Source organism: Penicillium alfredii (genome assembly GCF_028826965.1).
Source record: "Penicillium alfredii strain IBT 34128 chromosome Unknown utg000004l_segment0_segment0, whole genome shotgun sequence".
NCBI classification, from domain to species: domain Eukaryota; kingdom Fungi; phylum Ascomycota; class Eurotiomycetes; order Eurotiales; family Aspergillaceae; genus Penicillium; species Penicillium alfredii.
In genome coordinates, this window is record NW_026622701.1 from 1,315,589 (window position 1) to 1,336,226 (window position 20,638).

The 20,638-nt window shown below is 50.2% G+C and overlaps 7 protein-coding genes across 7 annotated transcripts; 4 read left to right on the forward strand and 3 right to left on the reverse strand.

Annotated features, from left to right (window-relative positions):
* Positions 1–3,003: 3,003 nt before the first annotated feature.
* NUU61_002156 (uncharacterized protein) lies at positions 3,004–3,272 on the forward strand (the record flags this gene model as incomplete). The annotated part of the gene is made up of 2 exons (XM_056652738.1): positions 3,004–3,081; positions 3,150–3,272. 2 exons carry the CDS (start codon positions 3,004–3,006, stop codon positions 3,270–3,272), a joined length of 201 nt encoding a protein of 66 aa, XP_056513805.1.
* A 4,760-nt stretch (positions 3,273–8,032) lies between these two features.
* NUU61_002157 (uncharacterized protein) lies at positions 8,033–9,388 on the forward strand (the record flags this gene model as incomplete). The annotated part of the gene is made up of 2 exons (XM_056652739.1): positions 8,033–9,005; positions 9,111–9,388. The coding sequence occupies 2 exons, from the start codon at positions 8,033–8,035 to the stop codon at positions 9,386–9,388; spliced, it is 1,251 nt and encodes a 416-aa protein (XP_056513806.1).
* Positions 9,389–9,720: 332 nt separating this feature from the next.
* Positions 9,721–11,202, reverse strand: NUU61_002158 (putative RNA 3'-terminal phosphate cyclase; the record flags this gene model as incomplete). The annotated part of the gene is made up of 1 exon (XM_056652740.1): positions 9,721–11,202. One exon carries the CDS (start codon positions 11,200–11,202, stop codon positions 9,721–9,723), a length of 1,482 nt encoding a protein of 493 aa, XP_056513807.1.
* A 455-nt stretch (positions 11,203–11,657) lies between these two features.
* Positions 11,658–14,330, forward strand: NUU61_002159 (uncharacterized protein; the record flags this gene model as incomplete). Its single annotated transcript, XM_056652741.1, has 1 exon — positions 11,658–14,330. The coding sequence occupies one exon, from the start codon at positions 11,658–11,660 to the stop codon at positions 14,328–14,330; it is 2,673 nt and encodes an 890-aa protein (XP_056513808.1).
* A 658-nt stretch (positions 14,331–14,988) lies between these two features.
* Positions 14,989–16,671, reverse strand: NUU61_002160 (BAR and SH3 domain-containing protein; the record flags this gene model as incomplete). Its single annotated transcript, XM_056652742.1, has 4 exons — positions 14,989–15,921; positions 15,979–16,095; positions 16,178–16,495; positions 16,558–16,671. The coding sequence occupies 4 exons, from the start codon at positions 16,669–16,671 to the stop codon at positions 14,989–14,991; spliced, it is 1,482 nt and encodes a 493-aa protein (XP_056513809.1).
* Positions 16,672–17,349: 678 nt separating this feature from the next.
* On the forward strand, positions 17,350–18,968 carry NUU61_002161 (DNA helicase ZGRF1-like domain-containing protein; the record flags this gene model as incomplete). The annotated part of the gene is made up of 2 exons (XM_056652743.1): positions 17,350–18,515; positions 18,569–18,968. 2 exons carry the CDS (start codon positions 17,350–17,352, stop codon positions 18,966–18,968), a joined length of 1,566 nt encoding a protein of 521 aa, XP_056513810.1.
* Positions 18,969–19,228: 260 nt separating this feature from the next.
* Positions 19,229–20,633, reverse strand: NUU61_002162 (class I SAM-dependent methyltransferase; the record flags this gene model as incomplete). The annotated part of the gene is made up of 3 exons (XM_056652744.1): positions 19,229–20,037; positions 20,180–20,296; positions 20,549–20,633. 3 exons carry the CDS (start codon positions 20,631–20,633, stop codon positions 19,229–19,231), a joined length of 1,011 nt encoding a protein of 336 aa, XP_056513811.1.
* Positions 20,634–20,638: the final 5 nt, after the last annotated feature.

Here is a 20,638-nt window from a genome sequence, read left to right on the forward strand (position 1 = left end):
CTTTTCGGGTTAATATACCACATCTGTTCAATACTCATTCTGTCTGTTGCGGCTTCCTCAACATTCGGTCAGCCGCCTCGGACCAAGACCAAAGCCCTCCAGCGACTATGACTCAGAGTAAACCACACAAGCGGTGACTGCTCCATCAGATAACCCTGCTCCATCGGGTGTGATGCTGGGCTATACAGCCTGTCAGCCGAGACGGGCCGATACTGCTCACGCCCTGGAAGATGCTCTCGCAACAGTCGAGTTGACCAGGCAACCTTTTTGTGCACACCGCAGAATCGAGGGAGGTCATCACATGAATCAAGCCAGTCTGAAACGGTGAACATCTCAGTCAGAAAAATAAACTAAAATAAATAACAAGGTCAGCGGGTTGGAGGGGCACTGCATGCCCAGCCCCAAGCTGATGAGGTCACCGATTGACGATGCATCAAAACATCCATGGCTTGTTTACCTCGGTAGAATCACTAGATCTCTGCCTTGACCTACTTACTCTCTGCGCCAGCTGAATAGGGGCGCCTAACAGTTTTTTTTTTTTTTCTTTTCTTTTTTTTTTTTTTTGTCAGCCTCTGCAGAATCATATTCCCTGCAACATTGACTAGATCCAGCCAGCCCCGTCGGCTACAGAAAACGGCACTCGGTCACACGGAAGCTGAGGATCACAGATGCGGTGAAGTGGGGTGACTAGAAAAAAAAAAACATCCCGAGGGCTCTCTCGTGTTGCACTGCCCTTCTATGGCTTCCTCTTCTCTTCTAGACTCGTGTCAGCCCACGGGTAGCGAAGGGTACCTGAGCCTGATGTTGGCCGGAGAGCCCCACAGTTGGGACTTGTCTTTGATGTCCGGTTGTTGGATCCGTCCATGTATCGAGCCGGTACTTTAGCTGTTGAGCAGGGCCCGGGGGTGAGGTACTTCTGGAATATCCTGATTCAGCCAAAGGAAAGGGAAACGGGAAAAGCAAAGAAACAGTAAAGGGGAAAGAAAAGAAAGGGAGAAAGTACCCACTGCCGTCACACGATTGTCAATTGGCCCGGCACATGAGCCTGTCAGGTGAGAGAGAGAGAGAGAGAAGGCTCTCCTCGACTTGAATTTCCTGTTGCATCCTCCAAGAAACACTTGCGTGGGTCTTGCAAGACACGTCGACTTCTCACCGTTGACTTCACCGATACACTCAACCCGTGCGACCTTTGCCAAGAGCCATTCTTATGTTGGAATTTTGTAGAGGATCGAACGACTAGGGTTTCAAGAGGGGTGTCATCCCTGTCGATGCCTCTCGATCAAGCTTTGGAGTCCCGGGCCTCTGGAATGCACACTGGATGGTTTGACATCTCGGCTTGAGCCGAGAATGTCTAGATACTATTTGAAAGAATTCATCCTCATTGTCATTTATGCTACAGAGAAGAGAGTCAAAAAGTACAGAAAAAAATACAAAAATACAAGATAATTACGGTATGGCCACGTAGAACAATTCCAGAATGCCCTATTAGATCGCTTATGAAGATCCCACAAAGATGAAACTGTTTAGAGATACAAACATAAATGTATAATAATAAAAAATCTTTGAAAAAAAGTACAAGTTTAGGGTTACTGAGATCTGTATTCAGTGGTTAATTGACTCCTCTAGCACAATCAGGCAAGAAATTGGTGAATTACATCGTCTAGGGCCAAGGGCCAAGAAAGCACGGTGTTACCAATTGACAGGGCTGACTCTTCAACCCAAACCATGGAAAAAGGTGAACGAAACCGGAACCACGCCGTGCCCTATCGACTGAGAAGGAATTACAAACAGGCCAGATCAGGGATATGGAGATGTTCTGGAAGAACTGGCTACTAATCCATGGAATGCCCCTACCCACAATAGGGCAGAAATAGTCAGGAATAGTCCAGAACCTGCTCGGGTCCACCGATCCGAATCTAGAAGATAGGGAGTAATGCGAATAAGAATAACAATCACAGGCTCGGCTGTGCCGGCAATCATTAAATTCTTTGGGGCCGCACTCAATCTGAGGCTTAACGGGCACTCGGCTGGCTTGAGAAATAATAATCAACCTAGGTAGACTAGGTAGAGTGACAATAATAATAATAATAATAATAATAATAATAAAATAAAAGATCATGATCCACCTGCATTTCAAGCCTGAAACTGCGAGTCATTTTCTGGCTGCACCAAACCGCAGTCCTTTTTTTTTCTTTTTCTCTTTCTTTCTCCTTTGTCTCTTTTTCATTATTGGCTCTCCCTTCATGCATCGAAGACCAGATCGTGAAGATCGACTGATCTGCCATCTGCCATCTGCCATCCAGGCTGTCAGTCTCTGTCTACCCGGATGGAGCCGCGTTAACCAGGAAAACAACCTGAAAGTCGGAACCTGCCGACGCCCATTCAATAGCTGCGATGGGTCTCTCCCAAAGCTGAGATCTAATAATGGGCCCCGGTCCCCAGCTCGCCTTTCTGGGTCGGGCGATTTGGGCAGAGGATGAGAAATAATAATAGTAACCCATGGATGTCAGGAATAGTAATAAATAGTAATCAGAATAGTGAAATAATCAGGAAATAATAATATATAATATATACAAATATATAATACATAATACATAATCTAATTCCAAAAAATACTTCGCATAATAATAGAACCCCAGTCAACAAACGCCGTTTCCGTTACCCGTAATAATGGAACCCTAAAAATTCTAATGTTAATTTTTTTTTCTTTTCTTTTCCTTACGGGTACACTTGGTGTGTTTTACCTGAAGTCTAAGCCATCTTTTTGAGCCGCTGATATAAACCCCGTCGCCTTTCCACTCTCATCGTCCCAGTCACACTTGCTCTCTCAACCCGTTCCAACTTCCTTTTCACTGGCTTTGTCAACACTACTTGACGTCATCTGCTTGACCATTCAACCTCCAAAGGCTACCTTTCCATTACTTTTTCTCTTGCCTGTTCATTTAGTGTCAACGTCGACACTAAACACACTCAACACACTTCACTTCCTCTCAAATCCACACCATGTACTCGTGCGCGAATTACCCCCGCGGATGCCGAGGCCGGGTCAACCGGCAAGGAGCCAAGTGCTCCGACTGTGTCGTATGTGCTTTTTTTTTTTTCTTTCTCCCCCGATAAGCTGGTTCGTTGAAACTAATTTCTACTCAAAGACTCTCAACCTGCGACGCCCAGCATCCGCATCTCCATTTGCCCAGCCTCGGGACTATAAGCGGATGCTGCCGTCAGAGATGCTGAACGAGTCGCCAAACAAGACTCCTACTCCGGAGCTGTAATCTCAGTCTATTGACAGCTTCTCTCTCGACTGCGTTCTGCCGGCTAGGACTGGTCTCATGTGATCCTTTTTACTATCTCCCTCTTTGTTGCTCTCTGTCTCTCGTTTCTTTCATGCATCGCCGGGAGTTTTCTTTACCACACAGCGACGGCGGCTTTTTGCTTTTTTTTCTCTCGTTTTCCAGTCTCCTTCGCTTCACCTTCCCGCGCGCATTTCTTGCTCTTTGTTTCAGCACAGCATGCGCGTATTTTGGGGCCCTTTTTTTTTCCCTTTGCTTTTTTTTGTCACTCGCTCTATTTCACTCGCTTTTTGGGTTCTTGGGAAGGGATAAAGAAGGCTCGTTGCATGGAGGATAGACACATTGCATGGATACCTTACGGACACAGGGATCTGCCACTGGGTAAGTGGCGCAGATGCATTGGACCGTCGATCGGCGATCGACTCGGTTCCCGCATTCGTTTTTTGCTTTGTCTTTTGCACGATTTGATATTTTGGCTTGTTTCTTTGTTTTGTCTGCCTATTCCCCTGTTTTCCCTGTTTTCTTTTTGCCTGCGATGCCATACCCCCGGTTTGCGTTACGACTGTTTCAATGGACTTCATACTTCCCTTGTACCGAGCTAGATACCTCCTTCTACCATCTCTTCATTCCGATTTGTTTCTGTAACCTTGCAATATTTCACTCTCTGTAGCAAGTGATGTCATGTTTTTCAGTACAGCTAGCCCCAATACTCGGCTCTCCATTCTCCCCCTGTCAAGTTTCATCTTTTTAGTGCCGACTAGCCCTGACCGACGGACCGGAACCTCCCCCTTCTTTTTTGACTCCATTTTTTGGCCCCCTCGTGGGAATCTCTCGTGGGGACTCTTCTTTATTTTTATCGGCCAGTCATCCCTCAAAGATGAAGCACAATCAAGTCTCAAGAGAACCCAAACGACCCCCACACATCTATCGATGCAGCTAAGCTAGGGTCCCATTCCTTCCCCCTTCCTTTTCTTCTTTCTTCCTTCCCCAGTTTTGTATCCCTGAAACACAAGTCGCGATCAAAAACAAAACTACTTCTCAAAAGAGAAAATCCACCTAATAATCCCTGCCTCCCTCCCCGCCCCGCTACGATCAAGCAAATCATATATTCTTAGTACCTGGTTATTGTTTCTATTGCTTTCTGACATACTCGTTCCGTCCTCGCGCAGAGGGGCCATTCCTCATGACTCCTCGGGCGGATTGCCGGCTCGTTCCCTAAATCCCGACTTTCCCTCTGATCCCTTGTGTTTTTTTTTTTTTTTTTGTTTCTTTCTTTTTCTTTCCCGCCCCCGGGGCCCGGGCCCGGGCTCGGGGTGGAGCCAGCCCTGCAAACCGAGCATGGCATCAACATGAAAAAAAAATAAGGATTATCTACATTAGTTGTAGCGGGATCCATTCTACAATAGCGTGGAACCCAACCACCGGGAAAATATACCCATGATAAGGGATTGCTTGTGTTAAAAATAAATAAGGATTCTCGGGGATCTATTTAGTTCCGTCTGTGTGTCTACCGGGGCAACCCCCTTCCCTGTAGGAGAGAGAGTAGGAGAGAAGGAATCATTCCTGCTGTGGCCCTCTGCTTCAAGCATATGTATGTATGTATGTGTGCCTTGTGCCTTGTGCCCTGTCCTTTATTTTGGTCATCTGTCTATCTTGAATTCTTCTAAATGCCTCTTGCGAAAGACTTCCCCATTATCCTAGGTGCATATCAAAGTGCATACTCGGCCGACTCCAGGAATTATGGAGATAGGAGATAGATATTTACATTTCTATTCCCATACCGGGCAAGTAACTGGTCATCCATCAGCCTTCCCTTTTTTCAGGTTTTATGGAGACATGAAACAACCCCAGGATGAAGGTATCCATCCTCATCAATCCCCACTTGCTTATTTATATATAGCATCCCCTCCCTCCTCCCCCATGTCAGGATGCCCTATTTAATGTCTATAACAAGATCTATTATTGACACTCCATGAAAGAGGAATCACTATCAGGGCCGTACTAGCGGGCCACTCCGGCGGGGGGGCTGGAATTGGCCCCCCCAAAAAAACGAACCCCATAACCAACAAAGAATCAATTCTAATATTCACAAGTCCTTAGTATTATATTGTGTTTATTTGGTTTGTTTCAAGACAATGGGGATTCTCTTGCAAGCCAGCTTTTGTTTTGGTTTGTTTTTCAGCTACGTTAGACTTTAGCTCAGCCACAGTTAGATCACTCGTTCGCGTGTTTCAGGTTCGGACTGTGGGGATTCTCAAGCCAGTTCTCCACCCACGTTTTGGCCCTGGGCTCGCGATTCAGTCGCACAATGAACCGTGGAAGGAGGGGCAGAGAAAAAGGTGGAGTGTCGGTCTGTGTGTGTGTGGCTTGTATCCCCAGGTGCGCCCGACTGCAATAGCTATTCCACTGATACACTTAAATGTTGGAATGTGTCATAGTTAGTTAGAACTATTGCGATAAGGTTGATGCGATATTGGTTGTTGGTGACGCAAGCCATAGGATGAGACGCATCCATCGATATCTAGGTGCAGGGGTATATTTTACTAAACATGTTAGAAATAGATCGAAAATAGCATACCTAGCATATATCCTGCTTATAGTATACTGTAGAGCAGATATTATTCATCGTAATATTCTAGATCAAATGGCACTATATACTATACACTCAACCATGATAGGCCAATGGCGATCTGTGCATGTATGTACATATTTCCCACATATTTATATGCACGACATGAAAGAAATAAGATCCATCTCCATCCAATCGCTTCTTCCCTCCCTAAAATAGACAAGACTTTTGCCAAACATTACGACCGTGCCCCAAATCTATGGTTTCGCTTGATCCTGCGGCGACCTGGGCGTTGGATCCTGTAGGCTCGACGACCCGGCCCCTGCAGCCCCAACCACCCAATTCGAATCCTGGGCAGATACATAGCTGCACTTGGATGTTTCTGTGTGCTTCGGTGTCCTTCCAGAATCAAGGTATGTTATGAGAGGATTTGGAATCAGTGGATGTCGGCGGCTGCCCAAGTACATACATGGGGCGTAGAAGATAAATGATACATACAAAAAAAGGCATTTGAGGGATTTGGAATATATGAAATGAACTTTCCAAATCAGTATTTATGATATACTGTCAAATCTTGTATTTTTTTTGAAAAAAAAAATAGGAAAAACTGGGGGTTTATTTTGATTAATATAGCTAAGATTGTGTGCTTTATGTTGCGTTTATTCGATAGTAGTGGTCTTATAGTATAGGTTTCAGTTCTCTCTCGCTATTCTATGGCTGTGTTAACACTTATCACCTTTATTTTAATGATTACATATTAATATATATCTTTTCTCTGGTCAACTAGTCTATTTTCTAGGTGCAATATCTTCTCGAATAAGGGCAAGAGAAATAAATTAAGAGTAATCATATCTTCTGAAATAATTGCTTACCTCAAAATTGATCATGATTTCTATAATAAAATATGAAAACAAGTAGAGGTAATAGGAAGGAAATGACTGGTTAGGGGCTTCTAGCAAATCAACTAGACTCGCCTCTTCCCAGCTTTAGGGTAAGAGCAAAGCGCCCTAGGTCGTAGAGACAAAAGCAATCATGAAGTCGGCCAAGGACCTTCTAATAAGATGGGTGGATTCGCATGAGAACTATCGGGTCCCTCACCTTGACGAATGACGAAATCTTGTGTCGATCCCTTTTGCTCCTCCAGACCCTGCAGCACGGAAACAGGTTATGAAATAGACACACAAAGCCCTGATTTAGGCACCTTTTTGGTTCTTGAAAAACATTTTCACTAATTCGAAGGCTTGCCTAGCACAAATAATAGTCAATTTAATTGATTTACAAAACATTCAATAGTTAAATTGCTGGGATACCGTGAGGAACAGCGAAGATAGAGTTGTGGAGGATGTGAAGAACGATATACATATAGTCTCTTCAATCGAATGAAATGAAGGATAGTGGATCTTTATAATATCGGCAAGTGCTCATAAGCAATGTCTCACGCCAAATCACTCGGCTCAATATTCGGATAGAAAAACGGTTGCACCAGAGAAGCATGCCTTCGGGCTTTGTCTGGACACCTCACAATGCACGAGAAACACGAGTCAGTATGTAGAATGATTGGATCCCACCAAACCAAACCAGTCTGTTCTAGGAATGGATCAGCCAAGGCTGAGATTTGAAGGGGTTCTCGACCAACACCTGTGGACAAGGCTGAGGGCTGAGGGTATATAATTTAGAAATGCCAGGGCTTCACCCAGGGGATGGATTGACATCCAAGCAAAATGCAGGATCAATTGAATGTGACAACTGGACATCACGACAACAATTCGAGAAAAGAATAAGAACCAAGTATCTCGACATGTTCTACTCCCACTCGGTTCTCGGCTGTCTCAAAGGAATCTCAAAGGAATCAGGCACGGAGCAGCAATACGGGGGATAAGCTGAGCTAGTCTAAGCCAAAGGCCCTTCAATCTCTTCCGTGATTGATCAAACCAAAAGATAGGCGTCGTTGTATACCGGGGTTGGTAAAGTGGCCCCCAAAAGGATCGCAAGCCCAGATGCACTTTGGTGCCAACGCTCACTTGGCCAAGGAATCCTGTGCGACTCGTATCTAGAAGCAAATTAGATCAAAGGGGGCAGTTGTCATGCTGGTCGATTCATAAATAAAAAGACTTTTCCATTGTAGACTTTTGTAAAGATTCTGCATATCGATTCCTTACTAAACGTCGCAACCATGAAGCTGCCAACGCCCGTAGCATCGGTGGTGTCGGCTATCGCCTTCGCCAGCCTTGTACAAGCCCATCCACCAGCGAGCCACCCACCCCCAAACAACCCCCTGTGTGTGTGCCAACCGGCTGTCTGCGGCAACCCAACCTCGCTGTCTAGCGCGCTGGCCGACCTCTCGACGGCGGCTTTGCCAGCCGCGACGCAGTCTCTGGCCCGGCGCAAGGATCTCAGCAGCAACCCACTATGCAACTGCATGCCGGGCGTCTGCAGCAACCCCAAGGCACTGTCCAGCGCCATGGCCGACTTGTCCTCATGGGCCGATGCCACCGCTACCTCGTCGAATGCCGCCGCGACCCTCGGCGGTTCCTCGAGCGGCTATAACGACGCGACCGGCTGGAATTCTCTTCCTACCGTGTCTGTGTCGACTTCGGGGTCTTCTTACAATGAAATCCCCGGCCCGACGTCGTCGTCTAACCCGTGGAAGCAGTCATCGTCACAGCCCTGGAACCCATCTCTGACTGGCACATTCAGCTCCGGGGCCTCGTCTGCTTCGTTCAACTTCAAACCGGCTTCCAGCACTAAGGGTTCCGCCATACCGGCTGTGTATAAGAGTACGCCATCTACTTCAGCTACTCCTAGTACCACCAAGCCGAAGCCATCTGTTTCAACGACTTCCAGTACCACTAAGTCCACCAAGTCCATCAAGTCGACGTCATCTTCTTCAGCTATTTCCAGTACTACGAAGTCAAAACCATCGTCTTCGGCTACTCCCAGTACCACCAAGTCCACACCGCTCCACACCTCGAGCCGCAGCTCGCCCTCGCCCAAGGCCACCAAGATGCCAGACCAGTGGGCCAAGCTGATCGTCGTGAAGACCGAGTGCAGAGCCGAACTGCACAATATCCAAGGCTTCAGTGGCAAGTCGAAGAAACTTGGACAATTCATCCAGTTCGGCAATGGAACCGAGCTGTGCGTCAGCAGTAAGTGACTCCCCAATCCTCAGACTCCCCCTCAACACTTTTGTGACTCGGTGTTTGTTCGCAACGCATGTAATCACAAATGCTAACCCGAGATATTCCATACAGACAAGGAATATGAACACTCCGAGACCCGGGACGGCAAGTTCTCATTGACTTACAAGCCGACCGACGACCACCCCGCTGGCTACCTGAGCTTCGAGCACCAGGTCCGCAACACGACCTTTGCCGGGACTCTGTCGCAGCATTTCCCCGTGGGACTGCATCCTGACTGCCAGGTCGGGGTGGACGGTCACTCGTTCTTTGTCCCGACAAAGTGTGCCAAGGGGATTGATTTGAAGGCGTGGCGCAAGCTATTTCCCAAGGAGCGTATCAATGTCATCTGAGATGATACGGACGGCTCGCATCATATCTTGTAAAGCGGGGACACAGTTCCTAGGGCTATGGTTTCTATGCCCTCATGACTGTCGATGTGCATATATAGTTAATCTTTATGGCAATGTATCTTAAGGTTGGATAATCAAGGTTCGCGAGACATACGTCGTCTAGACCTAGATGAAAGAAAACGAGAGACATCCCGAGGTCAACGAGTATGAAGAAATCTTAAAAGTACGATCCAAAAGAGGTTTAAAGTCAAATGAAACTATTTAAGCCCGTACACTCGTGGATACAAGGTTCCTTTCATTCGCACTTCAAAGACGACTGTCGGTCAGCACAGTTATGTTTGGTCATCTAGCATCTGCGAGCACACCCACTGCGCAGTTTTTGTATGCAATGTCCAATATCGCTCATCCTCCATCTTCGAGTCATGTTCCCCGGGTTTCTTCTTCATGTTCTCTCCGCAAAGTTGCCCCAGTGCCTCAAAAACGACAATTTGATCCCTCATGTACATGTCCAGACAGGCCCTCTTCCCAATTTCAGAATCAGGTGCTTGATCTGTACGCATATCCGGGTTTTGGTTGGTGACTTCCTGGATAAACCCTTGCACACATTGATCAACCAAGTTCTGAACCACAGCCACATCGTCCTGAGAATTTCTAGACTTGTCCTTGGGCCCTTTCCTCTTTTTGTGGTGCTTCGCCCTCTTGGGTTGATCGCCACCGTAACTACCAAACAGAGCGTTATGGCCAATTCGAAACCCTGTTGATGTGTGTGCCACAATAAGAAAATAGAGGTGGCTGCGATGGTATGTGCGCTCTGATGTGTGGATATGAATAAGAACTGGAAGATCTCCTTCCAGTGTGTCGGACAATGGGTCATGATGGCGAGGTGAGTGTGTTTCAAATATCGACGGGTCCAATGACTTTAGCTCATGGCGGAGTGTGTGTTGAATGGCGTGTTCGGCATATTGGCGAACTGTAGATGCACCCAGACAAGGGTTATCGGGTGCAAGAACAGTGATATCGATCCGAGTCATTTTCCCACGCTCATAGTCCATAATGCTGATCCGCGGAAAGCAGCCCCGTGGGCGTAAAGTATCATCGTTTTGACCCTCGGCCAATGTTTTATCTTCTATCTCTCCATCCTGGCCTTCATACGAGCCAAGTGGGTGAACGAAGAAACTCACAGCCCCGAGATTCGTCGATCCAGATGACCAGCCACGACTATGCAGTTGTACAGAGAGACGGGGAAGACCAAGCCGAGCAAAGTTGGGTGCCATTACCTGGGAGGCGTAGTCGTACGATGGGGCGTATGATACGTTAGTTCCCCCCGTGATGGTTGCCTTGATACAGGGTGTTGCTGCTTGCGATCCGACATGCAGCAGGTAGGGGTACAAGGCCTGGAAGACCAAGAAAATAGATCCTGCCGTTGGGAGACGAATGTCATACTCGGACTGGACGCGCAAGTTGGATGGCGAAATCAAGCTTGCGCGTGAAGCGGAAATTAATGGAGAAACATCGTCGTGAGGAGAAAAGAAACACAGAGACTGAGATCCAACATCGCCACCAGAGACAATGCTGCCACTGATATCGGCTAAGAGCTGAACTGCTGCTGCGTGAGAACCTCTCAAACCCTTCTTCCCTTCTCGGTTCCCGCGGATGTGGTCGATGATCACCGAGCGACCGGTCAGAGAGGATAATGCCAGGGCAATGCGGACCAACTGCCCACCTCCTTCGAGGGTTCTTCCATCTAGACGTATCTGCTTGGATGGTTTGGGTGGTGAGCCCGACCCAGTGGATGTAGAAGACTGTTCTTCCATGTAGGGCTCCGCGTGGACGGCCAGCCTACTTGGTATTTGGATGTCGAGAATCTTTCAAGATTCACAAGCAACGAACCTCACATTATTCTTTTATATCAAAGGTCAAATTCCTTGTTCAGACAAACCGGAGAATGCCATACGAAGTCTTGAGTCAGGATGGACTGCGTCCTCTTGGCAGTGACTCACGGCTGCGTCAGCTAGGGCTAGCGCAGGACACGGTGATCCACGCACATTTCATGCCAAACAAGAATCATAACATCGATAAATACTCGAGGCTCGATAGATCAGCGATGTGTAGACCACCGGCTGAGATGCAGAGGAAAGTGCTCGTCGCGTTCCTGCCATGGCACTGCCCCTTCCAGGATGGCCGCCAACAGACTCGGTTTCGACTCATCAATCTCCCCTAGTCGCATCTTCCTACCGATCATTCTACCTATATTGCAGGTTTTCGCAGTATGTTTTCCTCGTTCAGCACTCAGGACCGACTGAGACGGTCCATGTCCACTCGCTCGATGCGAAAGAGCCGGAGACCTCCAGAACCGGAGACCATCGATCCAGAGCTTGCCAAGTACCATGCAGCCGCTGCTGCGTCGCACGCAATGCGCTCTAGCGAGCGATCGTCCACTGACTCCGGTAGCTCATACAATCGATTGGGCGGTCCAGGGAGTGTGGCCATTCCGCGAAGACGCCCCGGATCAAGTCTCCAGCGTCCAGAGGATGGCATGTCGGTTGATTCACACGCAATCCCACTCCCTCGGCAATCAATGGAGACAAGCGGTGCGGCACCTCAGCATCATTACCTTGACGATCCGGCGGTGCTACCCCCGATCACAGAGTTCAAGGGTCTTGATGGACGTGACTGTTCACAGCCTTCATCGTACCGTCGGCTGCGCAAAGCCAAGTCCATGTTCTCGACCAGGCAGCGAACGTCGCATGTCACACATGGGCCGTTGTCGGCATTCCATGGAGACCATCCAGACCCAGAACGCAGCCCAGAGCTGCCGATGCAACGAACACTGAGGCGGTCTATGTCTTTCCTTCGAGGAGGCCAGCAGCAATCTTCGCAGGACGCTCGACAAGCCAAAAGCCATGATGCGGCCCTCCAGCTGGCTCGTAGCCAATACCTGCAGGAGCCTGGTGGATTAGGAACCCAACCCAGACGGTCTTCTTTCTTTATATCTAGAAATAAGAGAGAGCACAAGCCGTTCCGGAAGACATTTCGTGCCACGAGTGAGGGTGGTATTGGGGCACCTCCACCGTCTGAGCTACCCAGTCCCAGACACTCTCAAAGCAAATCTCGAGCCTTTTCTGTCTCCTTCAAAAGAGGTCTCAAGCGGGTATTCGGTCTTAGCAGAACCACTGAACAGCAATATCCATCTCATACCAGTTCCAATAATGCGACCATTCCAGCTGAGAATATTGCTGACCATCATTATGACAGTCACTTCCCCAACGCGAGAGAGAAAGGAGTTCATGGTGTCAGCTACACCCCGTCGCAGACAATGCGGAATTCCCCCAGTCGTGACAGCCTATGTGCCGCCAACTCGCGTGTCACCAGCTGGGCCGATTCGACTGTGGCAAACACGGTCAAGACCCGGAGGACAGGGCACCGTCAATCTTTGTGTCTAATCGAAGAGCACGGAGACCTGAGCCAGCAGCTACCACAGATGCCTGTCACTCATACCGCGGAGCGGCAGTCGCCCTTTGTCGCAAGACCAATTTCGCGTCAAGTTCAAGGGTCAGTCGACAGCCAGGACCTGTACTCGGCATTAATGAGGCAGATTGGGCGAAATGCCTTCAATGAATCTGATGATGAGGTCATCTTTGGCACTGTCCCAGAACATCGTGTGATTCCAGAGCGTACGTCTTCGATTTATTCACAACGCAGCAGGCGCACTATCCGCCATGTCCCAAGCGAAGAATCGTTAATTTCACCGGGCTCGTTCGCTACCGCGCATGGAGGTGATTCGCTGACACCACAAAGACACCATTCTCGACCGGCGAGTATGTCTTATCTGTCTGCACATGAGAGAAACCAGCACATCCCTACTGCTTTGACCAAAAGATCACCATATGCAGAATACACAATTGGTGAGGAGTCTGATGAGGACAATGGTAGTGTGATTATCGCTCATTCTGAGGAATCACAAGGCGTGGCCAATTCTCCCAGTGTCTATTCTCGAACCACGGGGGACAACACGCCAACAAAAGACAACAAAGACGGCATTTTCGATGAATCAGATGCGTATGAAGAGCCCGGAACCGCAACGATTTTTGCTTCTCAGCGGTCAACTTACAACTCACCGAAGCGTGTTAAAGACGCCGAGTCCTCCAAAGCCCAGGTGCATCCCAGCGCAGATTGGCAGCAGTGGATGACCTCTCAGATTGAGCGGATCGAGAAAACGACTCCGACGAGAGAACACTTCAGAGAACAAGAGCAACTCGAGGATGATGACGACAAACTTTTTGCCGAAATCGCCCGGCAAGTACCTGCACCGAGTCGAGTTCCCAGTGGCATGCTCAATATAGTGGAAGGCCAGGGCAATGGCAATCTTCAACCATCTGCAGAGAACCCGCTGTTGCCACAGAGCAACTTCTCACGCCCGTTCAGCCGAACATCAAGCGTGCGGACCATCATGCCGCGACAAAGAGCCGAATTAGTTGATACAATCAAAATCTCCTCAAAAGACTCCCGCGCGGATCTGGGTGGCGGACCGACTGAAAATGCTTCGCCTGGGTCTGGCGACCGAGTCATGTCGCCAGTGCGATTGAGGTCGGGAAACTTGCTGCCAGCCCCTGAATCCCCTACACCCAAGAGGGGAACCAGGGAGCTCCCCAAACGAGCATGGACACAGGAGCAGTATCGTCGTTATTCAGCCAGACGTCCTCCCGTGGCACCGGAAGGCAAGCCCAACCAATTTCGATCGATGAGGAACCGGGAATTTCGGGGGATGACAAATGAGAATGTGCGACAGAAAGAGGATATCATGATGGAAGACTACCATCAAGGTCAGGAGCCCCATGGAACGATTTCCAGCAAGCACATGGTGGAGATGTTCTTGAATAGTCGAAGCCGACAGATGGAGACGGGGATGTCTGGCAACACGGCCGATGGAGCGTTTCTCTGAATCTGACTGGAGTGGCGTGTTTTGCTTTGGATTGGAAATGTCTTGTGTTGTGTATCTTTTCCCCATACGCTCTTTTTTTCTCAGCGGCTGGATATGTGAGCTGCATGTTGTATACAATCCAGCCAAGTTGGACACTTGATGTAGTTATAGTGCTCGATAGGAAACAGCGCAGATATTATTACCAGCTGAATGCTTTTGTAAAAAGAAAAGATTCAAGAAATTCAATGGTTTGTATTTGAAGAATTAAAATAAAAAAGGCAAAAAAAGATGACTCTCCCTCGGGGAATCGAACCCCGGTCTCCCGCGCTTATCGTTTGACAAGCGGAAATCATCACCACTAGACCAAGGAAGATAAGTTGACCAAGTTACTGCTCGGCCACTTGGGTGGTTGATAGTTCCCTTTTCTCATTGACATACTATGATAGACGATATGATTGATACTACATTCAGCAGGGCGTAAGATTATACAGCATTTCCCAAGTCAAAGGCATAGGCACTGGGAGTTGCCAACTAAGAAACCCCATGAATGAATGACCCTTAAAATAAATAAATTAAAAACCCAGCATATAACATGAGAGGTATCTGATCCACTAAACGAAGGCTTTTTTGCACACATGATTAACCTTCCCAACTCTTCCCTCCGCTAGGATGCATACTATTATTCCTCGACATAGTTCGCCGGAAAAGCCCCCTTCACCCCCTTCAGCTCGCCTTCCCACCAGTCCTCCGTGCTGTCTGTCTTCTCGACAACGCGGATGCGGTCGCCCTCGCGGAAAGCCAGGTCACCGTTACGGTGGCCGTCGAAGTCGTACAGGGCAGTGACAAAAGTGGCCGAGCGGGCAGCGGGCGGCGGGGGCGGTGGACGCGCCTTCTTGAGCTTGATGGCGTCCGAGAGGGCCGCAGAAGAGGACAGGCTAGATGCCGAGGATGAGGTGGTGGTGGTCTGGCGGGCGAGCCGGAAATGGTCGATGTTGGGGCCGGCAGGGGAGAACTGCACGCCGGCTGGGGGAGTCGGCTTTTGGACCGGAGCTGGTGGGATGGGAGCCACGGGCGGCGGGGGCATGTAGGAGTCGCCGCCGGTGGGGAGCGGAGTGGTGGCGGCGGAGCTGGAGATGGAGATTGAGTCGCAGGGGGTTGCGATTGATGGTGTTGTGGCCGGCGAGATGGCTTCGAGGCCGCATGGCTTGTTGCCTGGGATCGGTGGAGGGACTGTGGGCTTGCGCTGTGACATGTTGGAGACCTGCGATGCCATGCTGTTTGCGCGGCTACTCATGGGCGGTCGCTTATTCTGGGCGTCGGCGGCCATTGATTGTCGGATCGCCTTACCTTGTGTGATGCAGCCGAATCTTTCGATTTTCTGCTGGACGAGCTGCGAGTCGTACTCCCAATCTTGAATCACTTGTTCCATAGGTGGCGGTGGAGATGGGAACTGTTCTTCTTCGCAGTATGTGTGCAGTACTGTGTAGTAGTGTGCCAGCATACGGTTCTGGATTTCGATCTGGGCCTCGAGGACGCATGGCGCCAGTGAGAATATGAGTGAGATCAGTGTTGGGAGCCGCTGTCGGAGGTCGTCATCGGCTGCTTGATACACCTAGATTGAGCGTCAGTCTTAATTGAAGATTTTGGAATTTCAGATCGACCTGCTTACCACTTTGGCGTTGGCAAGCTCTGTTTCTGCTTTGGCAAGGTTCGTATTATCGCGGTCGGAGCGCTTGGGCTTCTTAACGAGGCCATCAACACGGCCTTGGTGGCGCTCAAAATCCAACTGATCGATCGGAGAATGTCAACAACACCGAAATCCTCAGAGAAAGGGGTCTTCCAGCGACTCAGTATTCCTTGCTACTCACCTTTTTATCATTCCGCTTCTTGATGGTCTTCTTCATTGGAGTCAGAGACTCCTTGGCTTGCGCAGCTGGCCGGGTCATACGCTGCTCAACGGCATCGAGCTCCTGCAACAGGTCGGTACGCAACTCATCATATTCCTTCCGTAGTTTGTTTGTCCGAGCGAGAGTGGCGGGTGGTGTTTCGATGGCCTTGTGGTTGGAAGGGGTTTCGGAGGTGCCGACAATGGGACCATAAAGCCCATCGAACTCGTCGACCAGGCGACTCTGGAAAGTAGCAATGGAGACCCAGGCATCGCGCCAGGACTGGCTGGAATCCACGATCTGTGGTAGGCAGTGTTAACGGCTGCAGAGCAAACAAGCTACAGAGAAATGCGGCTGCCTACCTTGGTCATCAGCATATCGCCATCTTCGAAATCCTTCAACAGCACTGCGATCTGGCTGTCATCGGCCGACCGTTTGGACGTCACGCGCGCAAAGTGTCGTTGCATGGACAGCATTGTTGTGAATGGGGTGGCAGCTTGCCCGATGTGTGTCTTACGGGGAGAGCAAAGGGCGGTGTTGGTATTGGAGAAACAAAACAAGCTTATATGCGAGACTTGAACCCAGAACCAAGCCTGAAATGAGCATTTAAGGGCTTGATCGATGGGAAAGGAGGAATCAGAACGAGTTTCAATTGTTGGGTTTCGAGGGAAACTTGTCACAGATGGTCTCACGTTTCAGCGACCCATGCGGCTCTCTCTCTCTTCTTTCCACGGCCCCCCTCCCCCTCCTATTTTTGGCCATGGGGCAGGGCGTTGCCGATCAGTGGCATCGTTCCCCTCCAAGGCTGCTCCACTCCCGTAGGGCCCCAGGGCAAATCAGCACGGACGCCGTCATCAAGGGACGAATGATCCTAACTTGCTTTTCCGCGTGGGGGCGGCCCGAGTCAATTGTTTGACACTGAAATCCCCTTGAACCGCTAATCGCTGTAGGAGAGGCTGTGTGTATCCACCGTGCCAGTGTGTGTGAGTGTCGAAGGATCCACCTTGGAGCTGAGTGAAGTCGTTGCCTGAGGCCACACGCGTGAACCACATCGCGTCTCGGACATCCGTGAGATCACTCGTTGCGCTTGACCATCCACACCCTCGGGTCTCCCCAGTGCTATGCTAGCGGGGTGACTTTCGGACACCATCGCCATGTCCACTCCCTTGTCGTCTACCCCGCGGCCCACGGGCGGGACCCCGTCCCAGGCGACCGCGTCCGTCGTCAAGTTTCGCTGTCTCTACACGCATGATCTCCGCCGCAAATCGAAACGATGGCAGGACGGTTACCTTCGGTACCACACGTTCAATAAACGGATTATGGTTTTCGATGAGCAGGGGAACTTCATCGGCGATCACCATTGGCGGTCCGGCGATGAGGTCCAGGATGGGGACGAGCTCGAACTGGATAAGGGCGCGCTGATTCAGGTGTGCGAGGCTATGGGAACGACTCAGACCGACTTGTCGAATCTGTTCGAGAAGCGCAAATCCAGCCAGACATCGCCCCAGTCCAATGCTCCCGGGTCTCAACCGCGCACGTCCACGCCCCTCCGTTCGTCGGGTTCCTCGCAGCCATTCCGCTCGCTCAATGATCTACTTGGTATCAAGAAAACTTCTATCGGGCATCTGGTGTCACCGTATGAAGAGCGACACCCACAGGCTCCCCGTCCAAATACTCAGGATGTGCCTGAACGAGCGCCGAAGCGACAGAAGAAATCCTCGGAGGGCAATGTCAGGGCAAGCTCTGACGTCGAACCCGCGGTGGTTGACCTCACTCAGACAAAACCCAAAGCACCATCGAGAAAGCCGAAGCCGCCAAGTACTATACCAACCAACGAAACATTAAAATCCCACAAGAACCCTGGACTGAACAAGCCTTCGCCTCGCGAGGAAAGATCCAAAGATGCGCCGGAATTTGTACGACCCCAGAAGCCTGAAAAGTCTACAGTGTCGAAACCTTCCATGCCTCCCGCACCTCCGGCATCAAAACCGACGATGAGCCGTCCCGCTCCAGAGGCGCCAGCTCGTACAGTGGTCAAGGATGCGGTAAAGAATATGGCCGAGGATGCGCGCCCTAGAAAGTCTGAAAGCGCCCGAGAGCCGAGTATCTCCCAACCCTCTGCTTCCCGGACATCTTCAAGCAACCCGTCTTCGGATACACCAACGAGCACCCTCAGGATGGCTGTTGACAAACCGCGAAAGAAACTCATTTACCGCGCGCTTTTGCCAGACCAAACATCGCGAACCCCGGTCTCCGCACCGTCAATAATACTATCAAATGAAAATAAGAGCGAGTCTGCTTCAACCACTACGCAACCTCGGTCCGTAGGTACCCCATGTCTATTGAGGGTTTTCTATACTAATTTTTACCCAGAGCAGCCACCGACCCAGCTCCAGACCCCCCGTCCACGAACGCTGATTTCGCGCCCTCAGTATCGACTCAATTCATCCTCGAGGAAATGATAGACGATTCAGGGGCTCAACCAACTTCGACCACAAAAACAGATCGACATCCCAAGTACGAACCGGGCCACTTGAACCCAATGGCGCCGAACCTACCAGCACGGAGATCTCTAGATGCGCCTTTGCGCAAGTCGATCTCAGACCCTACCACCCTAACTGCCAGACCCAGTCTTCAGGGCCGGCCTCCGCTCACTCGGAGCTCTTTGAGCACTGCTGCGTGTCCAGACGAACCCCATGATCAGGGGCCGTGGACGGCCGAGGCCATGGACCTGTTTAATTTCTGGCCTCCAGGGCGAGTAAAACCCGGCTAATTTGATCTTGAGCTGTGTATGCTGCCCTGCCCTCTGACTTGGCATACGGTTCATCCCATTATCCCATATGACAAAACCTTATTGCAGGATGTAGCCCGCATGACAGGAAAATGTATATTAACAATGATACCCATCTAACATGAGAGCATGACTACCTTGAAAAGAAAACTATACTGTTATCTATATCCAAAATCTAGCACACACCATCCCAACCCCATAACGATCCTAGAGTTATCCACAATAATATACCCCCCTCTAGTCTACAGACTCTTCTTAATCAAAGTACCCGAGATATGCGGCATAGCCGACCAAGAAAACGACCTATCCAGCTGCACACTCTCCCACCCGCCATCAACATCAGCAGCGCCTCTCAACGCCGTCTCCGTATCCCGATCCAAACAACAATCCCCAATATACCAGCTCCACCCCAGGAACTGATAGATAGCCTGCGCAATGCGGCCAGCGAGGGACCCCTTGGCCGAACGCCACGGATTAACCACATGCTCCGTAACCAGGATTCTGCCACCGGGCCGCAGCAGCGCGTACAGTTCGCGCACGGTGCGCTCCATGTGCGGCACGGAGCAGAGCACGCGCACGCAGAGGATGGTGTCGAAGACGCCTGTGGAGGTTGCGGCATTGGTGCCATTTTTCTTCGTATAGTTAGGGCCGGGGTTAGAGGTAGAGTTAGGGACGATGCCCGTGCCCGTGGCTTGGAGGGCTGGTAGAAGCTCTTCGGCTGCGACGCCGCAGGGTAGCACGTGGTACTTGCTGCCGAGACCCTCGGCGGCGGCTTTGGCGCGCAGCTCGGCGTGAAGCCCGTGGCAGGGCTCGGGACCGTAGATTGCTGTTATGGCGGGCGATCGCAGGAGGGGCATTTGTGTGCCTGTGCCCGGGCCGATATCGAGTACAATGCCCGAGGCTGTTTTGAGGAGTGGGGGGATCAGTTCTGATGAGGTGCTTGCTGGTTGAGCGTAGTTGTCCTTGTCGTCGTTGTTGTTGTTGCTGTCTGGGTCTGTGTGGTTGCTCTCTGATGCAACTGAATCGAATTGCTTTTGGCGTTGTTGGGTTCCTGTGTTAAGTTGTTAGCCAGACTTGTTCTATAGATTGATATGTGGATGGCTCGAAAGAGTATATATGGTGGATATCGTTTCTTCTTCTTTTTCTTTTCTTGTCCATGACAATTGTGTCATCCCACAAGATGCACGACTTACCCGTAAACTCGACCCAGAATCTGCCAAACGCCTCATCGCGCAATCTGCCAGTCTGCAGGACGGGGGCAAGAATCTGCCCTTTCTGAAAGACTGCCTCAGCACAGACGCGGAAATAGTCTGCCATTGGAAAGGAAATAAGAAAGAGATGGTCAGCCGACGGAAGGTGTTCTCAGTGTCAAAAAAAAAGTTCACTCGGAAAGCAATGGACAATGATCAAAAAATCTCCCAGCAAAATCAATCCACCAGCAGGATACTTCAACAAGCAAAACCAGGTTGTATACCATATTGGCAACGAGCCTGAATGCCAACCAGGCCTCTTAAAGCAGCAGCAAAACGAGAACAACACACAGATCTCCGCACGGAACTTACGCGATGCGGCCCAGGCCATCAGTAGGGCCGGCTCGAAGAGGGCGAGGAGGCGCTCGCCGAGAGGCGGAGCGCTTTCAGACGACATATTAA